Source organism: Typopeltis vanoorti, chromosome 7, assembly GCF_054136105.1.
Source record: "Typopeltis vanoorti isolate ZY-2024b chromosome 7, IOZ_Tvanoo_1.0, whole genome shotgun sequence".
NCBI classification, from domain to species: Eukaryota; Metazoa; Arthropoda; class Arachnida; order Uropygi; family Thelyphonidae; genus Typopeltis; species Typopeltis vanoorti.
Genome location: NC_143555.1, coordinates 91,519,610 through 91,540,000, shown reverse-complemented (window position 1 = coordinate 91,540,000; position 20,391 = coordinate 91,519,610). Strand labels below are relative to the sequence as shown.

The 20,391-nt window shown below is 36.2% G+C and overlaps 1 protein-coding gene across 1 annotated transcript in view; it reads right to left on the bottom strand.

The window, feature by feature from the left end:
* LOC150104860 (ragulator complex protein LAMTOR1-like) overlaps window positions 1-12,838 on the bottom strand; it is a 107,957-nt gene extending 95,119 nt beyond the window's left edge. Inside the window, exons 1-2 of the mRNA XM_090396017.1 lie at window positions 12,440-12,838; window positions 4,437-4,507 (exon numbers count right to left, since the gene is read on the bottom strand). Coding sequence (XP_090252143.1) covers window positions 4,437-4,507; window positions 12,440-12,481 — 113 coding nt within the window. The 5' untranslated portion in view covers window positions 12,482-12,838. The remainder of the gene's footprint in view (window positions 1-4,436; window positions 4,508-12,439) is intronic.
* Between the last annotated feature and the right edge of the window lie 7,553 nt (window positions 12,839-20,391).

Genomic DNA, 20,391 nt, shown 5'->3' with positions numbered 1-20,391 from the left:
GCCTTTCCACATTTCAGGCTTTTGATGGCTTTTTCTACTTCAAGTATGGATATGTATTCCTGACTGTATGCCTGTTGAGTGTTTTTTACTACTGTGCTGTCATCACTGCTTGTTTCATTTAGCAATTTTTCGAAGTAATTACTCTATACATCAAGGAACTAGTAAAACTCAGTTCTATCTTATTTCTCACAAAACAAACATTTTTTCCTAGAATTATTTTTGATAACACTCAAATTTCCAAACAAGATGAAATTTCTCTTCTTGGAATCATCCTGACATCAAGCCTTTCTGGCATAAACACATCACAATCATTGCATCTTCAGCTTCTAAAAAACTAGGATTTCTCTTTCAGTCAAGACGTTATTTCACTTCTCACATTTGGAGTGGAGGGGGGGGACTCCTAAGAGCTTCCTCTAAATGCTTGACTCAATACAGAGGAAAGCAATTAGATTGATTGATGACCCATCTCTTACCAAGTCACTCCTCCCACTTTCATACAGATGTCTGGTTTCTGCACTATGTGTATTCTATAAATATTTCCATGGCAAATGTTCATCTGAATTAGCATCAATAATTCCCCACTAAGTCCAATGGAACACATGCAGCTGCCACCCAACATCCCTTCACATCATACCTTGATGTTAAGGGATCATATATATACATACACACACACATGCCATGCAATAGTATATTATATATATGGCATATATATAATATACAGGCTTTTAAATTAAATATAAATAAGTTTCTCTTTTCTCAACTTACTACCCATGCATGGTACTAATGTACTATATGTTGATTAACCAACCTCTCGTGTACTCAACATAAAAAAACTTACATGTAAACAATAAAATTATAAAAATGAATCAATATTTAAATGATTGAATATTGACCTGTTTTCAATAATATCAAGGCAGGGTATTTGTGATCAAATTACAGGAGCCAGAAAATGATCCCACATTCTGGCTTCCTAAGTCATATCTGATAATAATAATATAACTAAATCTGCATGAACTTGTAAAACAAATTTAAGCATTCAGATATCAAACAAGAATTTCATACAATTGATCATTCACAAAAACAACTGTTATATGTAAATGGAACAGGCCATGTTTACAAGGACAATTCAGAAAAAATTTATCAAGATCAATGTGTTTTCCATTTACTGGGAAGATATCAGCGCATCAATACCTCAAGGTCAAATTAAATTAAATTAAAGGTTGAAATATTATGAAAAAGCTTTAATGACTGATACCAAGAGGAAAAAAGATGACATGGTATATTTGAAAAGATACTACCAGTTTACTAGCTTTGTTGAATAGATCAACATCTTCAGGTATCACAATCAAAGAAATATATAAATTACAGAGACTTAAAATTGTAATAACACAACAAGTACAAAAACGACATTAGCGTGTTTGAAAACAAAAAGCGAGCTTGAATTCCAAATAAACGTATACTACGTGCTGTCGAGAGTGTGCCAATACTAAACAGAGGCAACGTGTGCATCAGAGAGATTCACACACACATTTTCACCATATTCTTTTTCATAATATTCCAACCGAGTAAAAATGAATTCTGAAAATATCTACTTTCCTGATGGCGAGGAATTAAATTCACTGGTCAAAGAATATCAGAAGAATCTCAGAGCGATTGGATTATACATCAGCAGACTTATTTCTCAAAAGATGTAAATGCAATTCTATTATTCCACGCTTCCTATAAATTCCACGCTTCCTTCAATAAAAACTGCTAGAGCTGAAAGGATTTACAGGAGAGCAAAATTGGATCTTTTATCGGAACGCATTTGTGATACCAAACGTTGTCTTTCCGCTTATTTCTCTAAGAAGACCTATCATGAAACACGTTTATCTCATTCTCTAGACAGTTCATCTTGGAAATATCTAAAAGAAATTAGCACTTTTAAAGCTTCTAAAATACAGAATTTAAATAAAATCAACCTCATTAGAAAATGATTCTCTTAAATATATACAGGATAGTAAAACTTCTCATTTTGACTCTACCTATTTATAAAAAGTTGTTATCAATAAGTCTTCCCATCAACTATCTTTGGCAGAAGAAAGCATACTTGCTAAAGGTCTCAACTTTGCACTGCTCCTACATCCATTCTTAAAGAACATTTCTTAAGATAGAAAAGGCAGCTTCTTTATTACCAAACAAAGAAGCTAACCTCCTCCGTATGGAAGCCATTTTCATCATAAATAAAGTTAGACCTTCACCAGACAACATTTCTTACTCTGAAAGAGCAGCTGTTAAGTCTTTAAAAGATAATAATAACCATTGTTATTCTTCCGGCTGACAAAGGGAATGCGACTGTCATCTTAGACAAGTCTGATTACCATAATAAAATCTTGGAACTTTTAAACAGTGACACTTACTCAGAAATTAATAGTGACCCTACAATTGAACTACACAATAGAACTAATAATTTATTAAAAACCACCTTGGAGTTACAAAGAAACATTCGTCTTTCTCTTGGGTCACTTAATCCCTTGATCCCTCGACTGTATGGTCTCCCCAAGATTCACAAAACAAACTGTCCACTCAGACCTATAGTTGAGGGCATACATACACTCTCCTACCTATAGCCTCTCCAAATATCTCGCGAGTTTTCTAAGAAATCTTTCAGGAATTTCCTCTTCACATATTAAAAACTCTGCAGATTTTGTTTCTAAAATCAAGGATATCAAACTTAAAAAAACAGATTTAATGGTCAGTTTCGATATTGTTTCTTTCTTTACAAATGTACCTGCTCAAGAAGTCCTCAATCTTCTCAAGAATAAATTATCAAAAAAAAACTCTTTGCTCTACTCTCCCATTGCATAAAGTCAGGATACTTCAAATATGACAATAAGATCTACTTACAAAACTCAGGTCTGGCCATGGGCAGCCTGCTCTCTCTCCAATTCTCGCAGATATATATCTCAACGATTTTGAAGAAAAAGCTATTAACTCCTTCCACCTTAAACCAAAATTCTGGTATCGCTATATTGATGATATTTCCTCATCTGGGAAGATGGTGTCAACAACCTCAATTTATTTTTAGACCACCTAAAAAGGTGTCATGAAAAAATCTCTTTTACCTTCGAACTGGAATCTGATGACTGCCTCTCCTTTTTGGACCTGAAACTTACCAGATGTGCTGAGAGTATTAAAATCTCAATTTTTAGAAACCCTATTCATACTGATAGATACCTTCATGCTTCCTTCCATCACTATCCCCCACAAAAATTTGGTATTATTTCCACCTTAGCTCACCGAGCAAAATCTTTACTTACAGAAGAAACAGAAATTGAAAATGAACTCCTTTTTCTTAAAAAAAACTTTTATTAATAATGGTTTCTCTCCTAAGAAAATTTACAAATTTCTTTCCCCCAGTCACTCAACTACTTCTGAAGATTCCTCTTCTCCCAAAGTCTTCATCTCTTTGCCTTACATCAGCTCTCTTTCACCAAAACTGGCAAAAATTCTCAAGAAGTTTAACTTCAGAACTTGCTTCACTACACTCCCAAAACTTTGTTCAATACTTAGTAAACCTAAAGAGAAACATCTTCCAACTCAGTTTCCAGGAGTGTACAAGATTTTATATGATTGTGGAAAGCCATACTATGGCCAGACTGCTAAATCCGTCCTTCTACGTTTGAAAGGACAACATAGAGATATCTCCTATAACAGGACTAGAGCCAGCGCTCTCTCTCTCTAGCCACGTTCTCTTTTCAGTTAACTCAGACAAAGGCTGCCAACACATTGTGAACGGGACTCAAACTTCTAACATCCATAGTTGCTATGATGAACTCGAGAGAAAGACTGTTGAATCTAGAGAAATTTCTCTAGATTCTTCTCATATCAATAACAGCCTAAGTTTCAATCTCTCTGATGCACCTGTTACCTCTGTTCAGTATTGGCGCACCTGCGACAGCGCATAGTGCAAGTTTGTTTGGAACTCAAGCTCGCTTTTTGTTTTCAAACACGCTACTGTCTTTTTTGTACTTGTTCTGTTATTACAATTTTAAGTCTCTGTAATTCTTTATATATTTCTTTGATTGTGATACCTGAAGATGTTGATCTATTCAACAAAACTAGTAAACTAGTAGTAAACCCCATCGTAAACTACTGAAAAATCCCAAATTTCCACAGGACACACAATGTTATTATAGAGAAAATTCACAATAGCCAACTGTTACCACAAACTATTTCTGTGGGTCTTATGCATATAGTATATGAAAGTCGACTGTAAAACAAAACTTGTGTTATCAGTTGGCAATTCTGAACATGAAATCATGCTAGCAACCCAGAGTTAGATAACCAATAATAACCAGCTTAGAATCACTCAAGTGTTCTAAGTTTACTGTTTCAAAAATTACAATTAGCAGCTGATTTTGGGGGATATTAGAAAAATAAAGACAAACTTTTACCTCACTGATCTGACATCTGAATCACCAACAGGATTCCCTAACAGTTTTGTCTTTTCATCTGTTTTTTTAGGCTACAAAAAAAAAAAAAAAAATATATATATATATATATAAGTTTAAAAAACAGATAAATATCAGTCTTAGAAATCAACTAATTATTTTAAAGATTGCATTAATCAAAAGTGGCAGGACTCCCTCCTTTCTTGTTATCAAAAGAAAATAGAGTACAACCACTTTACTTCTGATTCTTGATATTAAAAATTGTATAGAGAAAGAAATTTCTTCAACTTATCAGCTATACCTGCAATTTATAAAAAAATCAATACACAGCAAAAGTTTTCCGTATAAATGACATAAAACAACTGCATTTTTAAAATTAAAGTGTAGTTGTATTACAAACATGTTTTGTGTACAGACTTTGTTTTAAGAGTAATCCTAAACATGAAATTGGAAAACTTACAGTAACTGAATACATCATCATCAAATTCCTGCCATGTACCCTCAAGGGATGTACATGAAAAATTTACTTCATTACTAACTTCCTATCTACAATTTTCCTCCAAATCAGTCTGTTATTACTTGTCAAGACTCCAACATCATCAAATCTTACATTTCTGTTGTCTAAAGCACTTTTTATATCAATACAACTATATCTTGGGTTTCCTCTGGGTCGTTTTTCCTGCCAACTTGGTAGAGAACACTTGTTTTACTAATCTTTCCTTGCCCATTCTGTTTAAATGACCATACCACCTGAGATTAGCTCTGCTAACGCATTCCTGGATGCTGACAATGTCAAGTTCTTTCCTAATATCTAACCATGCTACTGGCCAGGATGTATATATACGTCCAAATAAACATGGATACGAAGTGCATATTAAAATTGTAATAACATTGATATTACATTGAAATATATGATGGATACGAAGCGTATCAGGATGCGTATTTGATCCATAATGGCCGATAAGGTGGTTAATATTATATTGCCATTGATGCCATCTGTTCATGTCCCTAATCTTTCTCAGGACTCTCATATCTGCAGTCTCTAGTCTTTGGTCAAGTGTTTTACTTCTGACCCAGCTCTCAGATCCATAAGTTAAAATTGGTTTCAACACTATCTTGTATACAAATTTAGTGTTCCAGCTAATTTCTCTCTTATTCCATATGAATTTATTCAGTGGATTTACTACCATACCAGCTTTGTTGATTCTGTTGTCTATTTCCATATTTAATTTACCATCTTCACTAAAAATCGTGCCTAAGTAGCTGAAACATTTTGCTTGTTCTATAGGTTCCCCATTCACAATGCAGTTGACATTTTCAATGATTCTACCTATTTTCATTGTCTTGTTATTGCTGACCTTAATACAATATCTATTACAACAGTTATTCAATTTATACAGGGAATCTTGCATACTTGTAGCAGATTTATTTAGAAGTATAACATCATCCACATAAAGCAAAGAGCTGACATTAACACCTCCAATTTTTATATCAAATTTAATACTGCTTAACTTCATAATGTGATCCATATAGATAATGAATAACGGAGGGAATAATGAACATCCTTGTGCAACTCCAGATTTAACATTAAACCACCTTCCTGTACTTCCTTCAATTCTAACTGCTGAATTACAACTCAAATAAAGACTAAGTATTGCTTGATATAATGCCCCATTAACACCATATAACTGTTGCCTTTTGAATAGCTTCTCTCTTGGTACCTTGTCATATGCGTTTTCCAGATCTACAAAACTTAAATACAGACCTTTGCTATATACCCGTGATATCTCAACTATTTGTCGTAAAGTGAAGATCTGATCCTGACAGCCTCTATTTGGCCTGAATCCAGCTTGTTCTTCACCAAACTTCTCTTCCACAATCCTTCTCAAGTATACTTGTATAAATCTTACAGGAACACTCAGTATGAAAATACCTCTATAATTCTCAGTTTTGTTTCCCCCTTTTTATATATGGGTACTATGAGAGCTCTACTCCAATCATCTCGAATCTGTCCCTCCGTCCAGGCTTTCTGAACTATACAGTGCAGCCACTGTAAGACTTTTATACCTCCATACTTCTCATTTCTGGTCGAATATCATCTCCTCCAGCTGCCCTTCCATATTTCGGCTTTTGATGGCTTTTTCAACTTCAAGTATAGATATGTATTCCTGACTGTATGCATGTTGAGTGTTTTTTACCACTGTGCTATTACTGCTTGTTTCATTTAGCAATTTTTTGAAGTAATTACTCCATACATCAAGGATATCTTTTTCTCCAGTGTTCATGTCACCTTTATCATCTCTAACTCCTTTTACAGGACTCTTTCCTCCATTTCTGAGCTTCTTCAACAACCTCAAGAATATTTTGCCACTTCTTGATATTTATTTTCTTACCAAAGTCTTCCCATGACTTTTGTTTAGCTAGTTTTACACAGTGTTTAGCTTTCTTACATTTGTCTCTGTATTCTCTAAGAGCACAAGCTCACTTATTTGCCAAGAACTTTTGATATGCTTTCTTCTTATTTTCCTTCACTGCCTCTCTAACTTCCTGTGTCTACCATGGAGTTCTGATTTTTCTATCCTTGCAGACAACCTCACCACATGCCTCTCTGGCTGAATCAATCAAAATGTTTTTTTTTCAGGGCTTGCCACTGAATTTCCAAGGATTGTTCCTGTTCTCAAACTCTTTCATTTTTTTCTTCAATCACATTTGTGTATTTTAGTCAACAGTTCACATCTGAGAGCTGTTCAACTTTAATTCAAATGTCTTACGTGTTCTTCTTTTCAATATGAAATTCAATTTTATCCTGCTCAAGACTAAATGGTGTTCATTTCCAATTTCAAATCCTCTGTACACTCCAGTGTCCTGCACCACTGTGAAAACATCACCATCAACAATAACATAGTCAATGAGACTTTTCCTTATTCCTTGCCTCTTCTCTCCATGTGAATTTGTGCACATTTTTATGCTGGAACAACAGTATTAGTAATAACCAGTTAATGTACTGAGCAGATACGCAACAGATATTTGCCATTATTATTAGCTTTGCCCTGTTCTCCAAATTTTCCCAAAATATTTTTGTATGTCTGACAATCATTTCCTACTCTGCCATTTAGATCCCCAACCAGGACCAACTTTTAATTTTTATCGTGTCAGTTGCTTTCTCTAAAGCCTCAAAAAAATTCTTCCACTCGAATATAACATTTCTTATTTATTGCTCAGAAAGATCTCAGCAGATTTTGTCTTTTTTGTTTCAGTCACCCTTATTATGTTGATCTGGTACTTATCCAATTTCTCAGCCAGCCCATTTCTTTGCCATTTAGGTTCTTATGTTGATAGTACCAATGTTGAGTTCGGTTGTGTTTTAGGATTATTTGCTCTAGTAGCTGACTTTTCGCTGTTCGCCCTGGCAAAAACAACACACGGGGGGGGGGGCTTGTGTAACCGGGCGATGTCCCAGCTGGCATGAAATTCTGTCAATGTTGTACCATCATTTTATATTGTGGTTTAAGCTAATAAAAATAAAATTTGGTCGATCAAATTCCAAATTGCCAGCCCATCCTCATTCGTTTAGTATCCAGTTAGTTACTTAACTGGGTGTACCACAAGAGAAGGTGAGGATTGGGCATTAGGTCAGAAGCCCTGGTGTCAGCTTTTTGCATTCCTTTAAAGGCTGTGTGGAGGTCTCCTCACAGTTATACAGCTTTGATCCTTAAGCATCCCTGCTCATATTTATGGAATGGAAGTATATTATTCTTTCAGAGTTACATATTAGAAACTCAAGTTTTGACATTTATCAGAGAGCTTGAGAACATAATCTTTTGAAATCAGAGTTGCCTGTTGCATTACTTAAGACACATACTTTTGCCTGGGAACTCATATTTTCACCTTTTGTTAGTGCTTTTAAGGTTTCATTTGCATGACATAGGCTTTGACTTTTTTTTTTTAATCAGATACCAGGTAGAAACTTTAAGAGAACAACAAACCCTCCTCCTTTCAGTACTACAGAAGTCTCATTTTTTTACTTTTCTTTCAAGGTTACCCGATGGTAATTATGTCTGACAATCATTTCCTACTCTGCTATTTAGATCCTCAGCCAGGATCAACTTTTCTTTGTGTCAGTTGCTTTCTCTAAGGCCTTAAAAAATTCCTCCACTTCTACATTAGAAGTTTTTGTGGGACCATAGGCACAAATAAGTCTCATTGTCCAGTTCCCCATTCTGATATTTGTCCACATCACTCTACTTGATATTACCTTCCATTCAAGAAGATTAGCCTCGTATTTAGTGTTGAATACTATGGCTGCTACTCCTTTTCCTTGATTTTCATTGCCTGAATATAACATTTTGCATTTATTGCTCAGAAAGATCTCACCAGTTTTTGTCTTTTTTGTTAGTCACTCCTATTATGTCGATCTGGTATTTATCCAATTCCTCAGCTAGCTCCATTTCCTTACCATTTAGGCTTCTTATGTTGATAGTACCGATCTTGAATTCTCGTGATGTTGAGTTGGGATGTGTTTCAGAATTTGTTTTCAGGATTCTTATGAAAAGGATACTGCTAGTAATAATGTTTCTTCCATTCTCTAAAACCCCTCCTTACACACAGACACATTTTGTTTTCCTGTTGACATAATCCTTTTGACTGCATGTATATGATTTGAAACTACTTCAAGTATATGACAATTTCTCATTAATATCAATCTTTATATTTTAATAATTATCAACTGCAGTGTGTTCTAACCTTTTTTCTTGTCCCATCACCAATTATCCCAACTGCTGCTGCAAAAGCTCCAATTACAATTTTCAGTCACATTTTTCTCAGTGTTGCTTACTTCACAAATAATGATAAATAATAACTAGAATGATGACAGATTCTTTCTAATAATTTTTATTAATGAAAAAAATGCACTTTACCAAATATTATGGCAATTTAATAAAATATATATGACTTGTTTCTTTCTAATCCTTTTTTTTTTCCCAAATTGGACTGTCAAGTCTGATTTGTTCAGCTCTTAAATTTCAATCTTTACAGAAAAAAGTTCACATACCAAATACAAACATTTCAAAGTTCGCATACCTCTTGCCTCAACAATAATTCTCCCACATCTCTATCCCCAAATTTGCAACCCCCCTCTTTTCAGTCATACTTCAACAGCAGATGAATGTATATTGCCATATGCCACTTAATAAGGAGACAACCAGCAACATACTACAAAGGTATGTCTGAATTATCCTTCCTATAGCCTAAAAATTGAGTAAAAAGTCAATGACATTATAAAAAGAGGTACGCCTAAATAAAATTAGGCTGAATGGCCATAAAAATAATATTGTACAAATAATATATTTATATCGTCAGCAAGATGTTTTTCTGATGGTTATACAGCAATAAGTGACCACGTATTGCATAAACTATTCCTAGGTAGTATTGATTAAACATTAAGAGTATATTCATCGCCTTTCTCTGAATATGTTATGTTACTGATCATATCACAGCTAAGCTACATGACTTTATAAAAACTAAAGGCTATGATAGGACAGTTAACACTGTCATTCTCAACAAAAGGGTATTGTCACATTAATTCCCATTAGGCATAAAGGAAAAAAATGTTTAATTGATCTACTTAATGTTTGTTTTTAAAATTTTTTTTTAATTTTTTTTTTTTTATGTATTTCACAGAATGCTTAACTATTAACTTGTTTCAATAATGGAATACTGTGAGTTGGCATAATAAACTGCACTGTATATAACATGAAGTGTATCATGAAATTGTAAGATATTCTATTTTGTATTTAGAATTAATTTAATATATATACTTATTCCAGAAAAGTTGTCTCAAAACATTTTAAACTTAATAAATATAGTAATAAATAATGTAGCCACCATAGCGCAATTGGAAGAATAGCAGAACATTGTGCCCTTCGATTGGAAAAGACCTGGATTCAATTCTCGTCGTGACGAGGGGAAATCCTTATATAGGCTTTTTCAGTTGAAGGTGTGTTAGCCGATCTCATGCGGTGGTAGGAGGGTTTTTCCTCCTGGGAACTCGGGTTTTTCATCCCACATACAGACAAATCAACCTTCAGAACACATGCAATTTACAGACAAAAAATACTGTTGTTGGGGGATGATCGGCGATAGATGCCGTTAATGGTAGTAGTGTCGTAGTTGGAGAATTAAGTAGTGGAAAGAGAGAGGTGTATTCAGCAAAGAAGAGAAGACTAGAGACCACAGATATGAGAGTCCTGAGAAAGATTATAGGCGTGAACAGATGGCATCAATGGCAATATCATATTAAAAATTAGGATATTAGGAAAGAACTTGACATTGTCAGCATCCAGGAATGTGTTAGCAGAGCTAATCTCAGGTAGTATGGTCACTTAAACAGAATGGGCAAGGAAAGATTAGCTAAACAAGTGTTCTCTGCCAGGTTGGCAGCAAAACGACCCAGAGGAAGACTAAGATATAGGTGGACTGATACGGTACAAAGTGCCTTAGACGATAGAAATATAAGATCTGATAAGGTTGGAGTCTTGACAAGTAACAGACTGATTTGGAGGAAAATTGTAGATAGGAAATTAATAATGATGTAATATTTTCATGTAGTACTATCATATCCTGTACACCCCTTGAGAGTACAGCAGGAATTTGATGATGATGAAATAATAGAAACAGATGACACAGTTTATTTAGGCTGCATAATAACATATCTAAAAGATAAAGATGAAAAATTAAAAAATTTCAGAAAATCTGTGGAACAATTAAAAGGGAACTGACTAAAAAAAAAAAACAAGATGAGAAACCAAACTAAAATTTTGCAAAATAATGGTCATTCCCACTCAATTATATGGTTAATAAACATGGACTGTTAAAAAGAAAGATGAAAGCAAAATATAAGCTACAGAGATGACATTTTTAAGAACAATTAAAGCATGCATAAAATTGGACCATATAAGAAATGAAGACATCCGAAAAGAACTAGTTATTTATGACGTAAATGAAAAGGTCAAGAATATAGAGAGAAATTGAAAGAACATCTATTTAGGATTAAAAGATATTGGCTACCAAAAGAGGTGGATAGAAATAGACCAAAGGGTAAAAAAGAGAGAGAGAGAGACACACACACCACCAGCAGCAAGACCCTTATACACACAATACTTATACCTCTCATTAAACTCATTTACTATTAGGGTGCTCAAAACGAATTCTGGCCATTCATTCACCACTCTCAAACTAGCTTCTTCTTGAACTAGTAAATAAAAGGTTTATTCTGATTTTTAATTTTCTGAAAAAACATAATACAATGAGAGTCCCTCCAAAAATGGAATAATTTTCTACAAAGCCTTTTCTATATGTATGTATGTATGTGTGTGTGTGTATATATATACACACACACATATATATATATATACACACACACACACCTCAGTAAGAAATTACTGATGCAGGCCATAATCGCATACTGTGGATGTGACTATGGCTTGCATTTCAGTTATTCAAAATGCTTGTCTACTCCACTTTAATAAAATTAAAATTTGAAGTATTTTATATATTACCTCAATATTACTTCACCCCCCCCCCCCAAAAAAAAAATAATAATAATAATAACGCTATTAAAACCACTTCGGAATTCTGTATTGAAGTTAGTTTTATTATTGACAAACATAAAAAACACAAATCAAAAATTTAAAACAACGTCATGAAGTGCTCATATGGTGGAAGAAAAAAATCCATTTGTTGATTATGATTTGATAAATTTCATTGATTAGGATATAGAAGTTTGCCTTATTTTATACATGCATGACTTAATCAGCACAAAGAGCATTGCAACTTATTTACTGTTTTAAAATGATGGCAATGAAACCAATGACAATATCTGTGAAAAGTACATCACACAGATCTTAATACAAAATAACGTTTTCCAAATTTATTTATCGAAAGTAGCGCAAACAAGCCAAACAAAATGAAAAATAAATATAACAGTTGCACGTGATTAGTTGAACTACCTTCGGTGCTTCCTCTTTACAAAAGCTACAACACGATCCCATTTCCCAGATTTTTTTTTTTTTATCTTGATCCCAAATTTCGCTTCTCCAACACAAAAAGAATAGGAATAAAAAATATACACAGTTCTAAATAACAGTAACCCTCTCCAACAGGTCACTGAACACTAGACAAAACAGCAATGAACTACACCAGAGATCACAGGTGGCACCTATCACATGACTTTTAAACCACGAGATTTATCAATAGATGAACTTCAAATAAATGTAAGCACTGTATGAAAAGTAACAATGCGTGGCATTCATTGAAATAATCAAAACATATTTTTTTAAAAAAACAACACTTTTCTCTACTCTTAATTGCTAAGAATCATGTAAAATTAACTTCGCATGACTACAGAAGAAACGTCATATGACATACGCTTCGAACACTAGCGCCTACAGCGGTAGTGAAACATAAAACTGACGATAAGGAAAGAACTGTATATAAACAAAATTATAAGGGCAAAGAGATCTTCAAGATATATGCTGTATATATAAACAAAATCCGGAAGGATGAAATAATACTTCCACATACAGATCAAAGGAACGGTTCCACGACAATATTTTTCTCGATGAAAATCTAAAAATCCAGTTTAAACTCCTTCAGTTTCTTTATCACAAATAAAACATAAAAATCTCTAACGACACAATAACAAAGTAAGGAAATCTTACATAAGAGTAAAAAAATTCAAGGCGGATAAACATAGTGCAGTACAGATAAGTGTACATTCATACAAATATATTACTGGAACAGTTTTTTTTGTTATTTTTATATAAAAAAAGACAAGTCTTATACAATAATACAAATGTGTTCAGAGTAAATCTTTACAAACAAATCATTTACACAGAAACGAACATTTAGACAAGATTGTTTTTGAATTGCAGCCGAAGCCGCTATGAGGGCCGTGTATAATGTTTGTTAACTGTGTGTATATTCTTTTGGTAAGTTTGTGTCTGTTTCGGGAAAATTGAAAACCCCTTTTTCCCTCCATATGAAACTGGCTATACAAACCTTTTCGGGTTCGAGAAGGTATTGGTGCCTAGATCTTTCTGAGCAAAGGACATCATCATCTCTTTACTGAGTGAGTCCAACATACATAGTACGGTCCATAAGCTTTAAGACAAAAGATATAAAAAATCAAAAACAAGTGAGAAAAAGATAAAACATATTTGTTATTCGAAATACGATCCATTGATGTTCATACAGGCTTTATCACGATCATACAGTTTTTGGAGACCAGCAGAAAATTCCGCTTTTTGGATGACTGGAACATCCACAAATTGGTGTCTTGTCAACTTGGGGAAAAGAAAATAATCCGGAGGAGATAAATCTGGCGAGTAAAGAAAGTGATAAAGGATGGGGATGTTTTTGTGTGTCAAAAAACGACGCAGATTTGCAGCTTTGTGAGCATACACGTAATGATACAAAAGGGGTAATGGCACGTCTTTTGTACCATTTCTAGGGTTTCTGTAGGAAAGACTAGTGGCGGCCCGTACGTAAGCACTGCGACACTGCAGCACCCCCAAGGAAAAAATGAAAAATTTTAATTTTATTTGTGTTATAAATAATAACAATGCTTACAACCAGTGGCGTAGCTAGAGGGGGCAGCACTTTGAACCTTTTTGAACTTTTACAGTTAATTCTAAAATACAGTCTCGAGAACTCATTTTCAAATATTGTAATACTACTGTGAATTTTCTTCACAATTGCTGTAAGTGTTGCTAGTTGTGAGAGGAGTTTTTCTAAATAAAACTGATTAAGAATTACCTACATTACTATGAAATATATTTCGTCAGTGTCATCGACGATTTTGCTAACAGAAAAGCAAGAAAAATAACAATTTAGAATGTTGAAATTAAAGTTTTACTTCAAAAATAAACATAGTGGTTTAATTTCTTTCCCTATAAGTCATTTTGACTTTTTGTAGTATTTTTGGTGTGTATTGAGAGGGACAGCAAACTCGGGGACTGCCCCGGGCAGCAAAAGCTCTAGCTACACCACTGCTTACAACATTATATAAATGCAATACAACATGTTAAAGGTTACAGCTTATGTTTTGACATTGATTGAATAGTTAGTAATTGGAATTGTTCGATTACAAAACAGATGCACTGCGATCTAACGCCAATATTCGTTGGCGCTTGTATTTGCACGTTATGTCATTCAGACACTTTTAGTATCCTTACGCACGTTATTTCTGTAGATATGAATTATTGGTGCGTGTTCGTGGTGAACTATTTTTTGTCAATATTATTTTATTTTGTTAAAATAACATATAATTGTTTATTTATTATAGATATAAGGCTGAATTATGACGAGTGTCACTGTTAAAAATATGAAAAGAATTATATTTTTTCAATTATCGTTACACGAAACAAAAGCACTGCGATCTAATGCCGATATCCGTTGGCGCTTGTCATTGCACGTTATGTTATTCAGACACTGCGCAAATAGCAGTGTATTTTTAGTTTCCTTACGCACGTTATTTCTGTGAGATATGAAACGTTTATTATTGGTGCGTGTGCGTGGTTAACTATTTTTTGTAAATCTTATTTTATTTTGTTAAAATAACAATTATATTTTTTCAATTCTCGTTACATGAAACAAATGCACTGCGATCTAACACCGATATTCGTTTGTGCTTGCCATTGCTATTGATACGAAACTTTTATTATTGGTGTTTGTTCGTGGTGATGATGAAATATTTTTAATAAAGCAATTTTTAATATGTAAATTTATTTATTAATAAATTCGTTACTGATTAGGAATTTTTTAAATGTATATGCAGCACCCCCACTTAAAATTTTCACTGGCCACAACTGAGAAAGACTGCTTTAAAAGCGAATTTAATCGCAAAAATCTGTTAGCCTTTCATATGCAAAGCACTTTGCCATAACTCACACAGAACAAAAAATTTCGCGACTGGTATGTGGCTGAAAAACACTTTAAATGTGCTTCAGGAGACAATCCATAACTTCTTTATAAAATTCAACATTCATTCACTCAAAAAGGATTAAAATAGAATTTAATACTTCCTATATTTCATCCTAGTCACTACGGGGATTACAAAAACAACTAATGTAACATGCACACAAATATCATACAATACTAAGCCCAGCCACTGGGGAGGGCAAATTAGTCTTCTAAGTGCCGGTCCCAAGCCCGGATAAATGGGGAGGGTTGGCGTCAGGAAGGGCATCTGGATGTAAAAAAACCATGCCAAAACCCAGGATGAAATGTTAGATAACAGAGAAAGGATCACGGCTAGGGCGTCCCCCATAAGCGACACGCAGTTCTGTCGCCCGAGGACTGTGAGAAGTGGGCTAGGGCTACTGAACCAAGGACGGGTTCAGCTAAAGAAGTGAGTCCAACAGAAAGAGAGTGTGTGTAAAGTAAGAATCGGGTCGCTGAATGTGGGTACAATGAATGGGAAGAGTAGGGAGATAGTGGACATGATGAGAAGAAAGAAGCTGAAGATCTTGTGCGTGCAGGAGACAAGGTGGAAAGGCAATGAAGCAAAGGAGCTGGCAGAGGGATATAAACTGTTTTATAGCAATGTGAATGAGAAGGGAAGAAACGGAGTTGGAATTATCATCGATAAGGAACTAAAGAGTGGAGTCTACGAGGTGTGCCAGAAGAATGATCGGATTATAAGCGTTAAGCTTGAGATGGGAGGAAGTGTGGCTACTATAGTGTGTGGCTATGCCCCGCAAGTAGGTTGTGATGATGAGGAGAAAGAGACATTCTGGAGAGAACTTGACCAAGTAGTAATGGGAATCCCTGATGGTGAGAGAGTGATCGTCGGAGCAGATCTGAACGGGCATGTGGAAGGCAACGAAGTGGTGAAGAAAGGGTACATGGAGGTTGGAGTAGTGGTGAAAGAAATGAAGGTAAAAAAATCATAGAATATGCTGTGGCCTTCGATCTAGCTATAGCTAACACGTGGTTCAAGAAGAGAGTTGGGCATCTGATAACCTATAAGAGCGGGGATAGAATGAGTCAGATTGACTATATTATGTGCCGTAGGAAACATCTGAAGGAGGTGAAAAACTGTAAAGTGATTAATGGAGAAAGTGTAGCAACACAGCACAGGTTGGTTGTGGTAGACTGTGATATAAAAGGGGAAAAGAAGAACAGATGGAAGTGGTGGGTACAGAGGAGAATAAAGTGGTGGAAATTGGAAGAGGAAGGACCAAGGAATAAGTTTAAAGAAGAGGTATTGAAAGAAATGAAGTTACCAGAAGATGTGGAAGAATGGTGGGACGTTAATAGTCGGAATATTAGAAAAATTGGAGAAGAGGTGCTTGGTATAACATCAGGAAAGGGACCACCTGAGGATAAGGAGGCATGGTGGTGGAATGAGGAGGTGCAGTTGGAGATCAAGGAAAAGAAAGAGGCAAAGAAAAAATGGGACATGACTGGAACTAGAGCCGACAAGGAGGCATATAGATTAGCAAAGAAAAATGCAAAGAGAGCTGTGGCAAGGGTGAAAGCGAGGGCAGTTGATGAGGTTTATGAAAAACTGGAGAGAAACGGTGGCGAAGCTCAGTTGTTGAGAATAGCGAAAGCCAGAGATAAGGCCTCGAAAGACATAACATCAGTCAAGCAGATAAAGGATACCTCAGGAGTAGTATTATAAGACGAGGACAAAATCAGAGGAAGATGGAAAGAATATTTCCGAAAACTACTAAATGAGGAGAATCCAAGAGAGAGGTGCGAGGATGGAGAGGTAAATGAAAGACCGGTGCAAGACATAAGTAGAGAGGAAGTGGTTTGGGTACTGAGAAAAATGAAGAATGGAAAGGCTGTGGGAGCAGACCAGATACCTGGGGAAGTGTGGAAAAGTTTGGGCAGTGAGGGCATGGATATGTTATGGGATCTGATGTGTAAAATAGCCCAACAGGAAAAGATACCAGAGGAATGGAGGAAAAGTATTCTCGTCCCAATCCAAAGGAAGAGGAGATGTTCAAGACTGTGGCAACTATAGAGGAATCAAGCTGATGTCACACACATTAAAAATATGGGAAAGAGTAATTGAAGCAAGGTTATGGCAGGAAACGAAAATTGGTGATGAGCAGTTTGGATTTATGCCAGGAAGAGCGACAATGGATGCAATATTTGCACTAAGGCAATTGATGGAGAAATATAGAGAGATGCAAGTGGATCTGCACATGGTGTATATCGATCTGGAAAAGGCATACGACAGAGTGGCCAGGCAGGAGGTATGGAGGTGTATGAGGAAGAAGGGGGTGTCGGAGAAGTACGTGAGGTTGGTGAAGGAGATGTATGAGGGAACAGAAACTCAGGTCAGGTCTAGTGTTGGCATGACAGAAGGGTTCCCTATTGTCAGGGCTACACCAAGGGTCAACTCTGAGCCCCTACCTCTTTGACCTGGTCATGGATGTACTAGTGGAGGATGTCAAGAAGGAGGCACCATGGAGCATGCTGTTTGCCGATGACATTGTTCTATGCGAATCATCCCGAGAGAAGCTTGAAAATACCCTGGAAGAGTGGAGAAAGGCATTGGAGGAGAGTGGCATGAGAATTAACCAGGTGAAGACTGAATATATGTCAACGGGGAGTGACGAGAATATTGTCATACGACTCCAGGGTGAAAGGCTAATTTCAGGGAAGAAATTCAAGTACCTGGGGTCGGTTGTCGAGAGGAATGGTGGCCTGGATGAGGAAATACAGCACCGAATAACATGCGGTTGGATGAATTGGAGGAAGATGAGCGGGGTCCTGTGCGACAAGAGAGTGAGTTGTAAGAAGAAAGGAAAGCTCTATAAGATGGTGGTGAGGCCGGCGATGCTCCATGGTGTGGAGACGTGGCCTATAACCAAGGCACAAGAGAGGAAGATGGAGGTAGCGGAGATGCGGATGTTGAGATGGATGAGTGGTGTGACAGAGAAGGACAGGATAAGGAATGACTACATCAGAGGGATGGTTAAGGTGGGATCAATTGGCAAGAAGATACAAGAAAGTAGGCTGAGGTGGTTTGGACATGCTGAGAGGAAGGGTGAGGAGTATGTTGGTAAACGAGTGGAGTATGTGGAGTTGGAGGGAAGGAGAAAAAGAGGCAGGCCCAAGCTCAGGTGGAGGAATAAGATGACAGAGGATCTTAGAGAGAAAGGATGGAGTCCGAAGGATGCGCTGGACCGGAGAACTTGGAAGAGGAAGGTTAAAGATTGGTGCGCCGACCCCGTTTAACATGGGATAAGGCAGAGTGAAAGAAGAAGAAGACTAAGCCCAACTACGTGGGTGACACTAAAGTCCTATCTAGGTGGAGCGCCCTCTAAGGGCGGTAGTAGGTGGCCTGGAATGTACGGTGGGACCTCTGGTGATGAATGTTTCCCAAATCTTCAGAAGCTTAATGCAACCGTATTTATTAAGATTTGGTTGGTTTCTGAGAGTTGCTGCTGCTTCTAAGAAAAGGCTTTCTTTCTTGAATTTGCTGTGGTGGAGCATGGTGGTTTTCTTCCATGATACCCTGTGGGTGGTGTCCAAAACATGGTCAGCCAAGCCTGAATGACCATAGTTGTGTTTACAGATGTAAGATTTGTGTTCCTCCAGGTGGATGGATGCTGATCTGCCTGTCTGTCCAAAGTACGCCAGCTTACAAGAACAGGGTACTTTGTAAACTCCTGGCAGAGAGAGAGTAGGGAGCTGATCTTTCGTAGAACGGATAAGGGTAGCAAGTTTGCAGTGGGGCTTATATGCTGTGTGTAGGTTGTACTTTTTTAGAATCTTGGCTATTTTTTTGGATGTGCCACAGATGTAGGGTATGGTGATGGCATTTTTAAAATATTGTTGATGAGAAGGATGGGAAATGGAGCAGGAACTGATTATTTCTTTGATACTGTGATCGCTATAGCCATTGGAGAGGAAAGTGCTGTATATGTGGTTAAGCTCTGCTGAGCTTAACCACAACTTCCTCTTTTCCAAATATTCACTTAGGGATGTTTGAGGCTTCCGCTATCATTGGTGATATGATTCGATGATACTAAGCAACCGCAGTAATGTTTTCCTGCGTCTAAGTCGATATAGGACTTCCTCGTCATCTTCTACGACCCCCTTCAGTCATGAAATTGTGAATACCACCAGAAGACGTTAGATCAGTTTGGAGTCTCATTGTCATACATCTTTTGTACCATTTCTAGGGTTTCTGTATCAGGAAGACCCTGCTTTAAAAGCGAATTTAATTGCAATAATCTTTAGCTTTTCATATGCATGATGTACAAAGAAAAAAGCATTTTACCATAACTCACACACTACTGAACACAAACAATCTCTTGGGGGGGCATTAGTCAGTATTACTTAGAGCATTTTTTGATAGATCACTCTATTAAACTGTATTGCAACAAATCAAGTCGAAAACTTATGGACCGCACTGTGAATATAGCCTTCACAATAAATAAGACGTGGTTTTTATCAAGTAATCCACTAATGCAGGAAAATCTTTGTGTATACAGGGTGTTTAAAATTAAAATACCCTTATTTAGAGAATCTGTAGAGAAACAAAATGAAGTAGACGAAATACCCTCAAACTTGGTAGGTACCAGTGGCATACTCAAGATTTAATCTTGGGGGAGGGGGTTTGAGTAGATGGTTTGAGAATACACACTGCATATGTCCTATGACTGAGCATCTGCAGTGATTGCCGATACATGATACCTGTGATCTCCTCTAGCCCGGCTTGGGGAAACAAAGTAGTGCTTGGTCCACCCAAGCACTACTTCATTTGCCTTGTGTTCACAGTGGCTGTGATTGCCTGAGAGCTATAGGGTATTCCCACCTTATGTGACTGCTAATTCATAAGTAGTATAGAAATAGAAGACATGACACAACATAAATACATAAATAAAAAAATGAATTTTAATTAGGAAAAGATATTTGGAAAATTTTTCTAGTG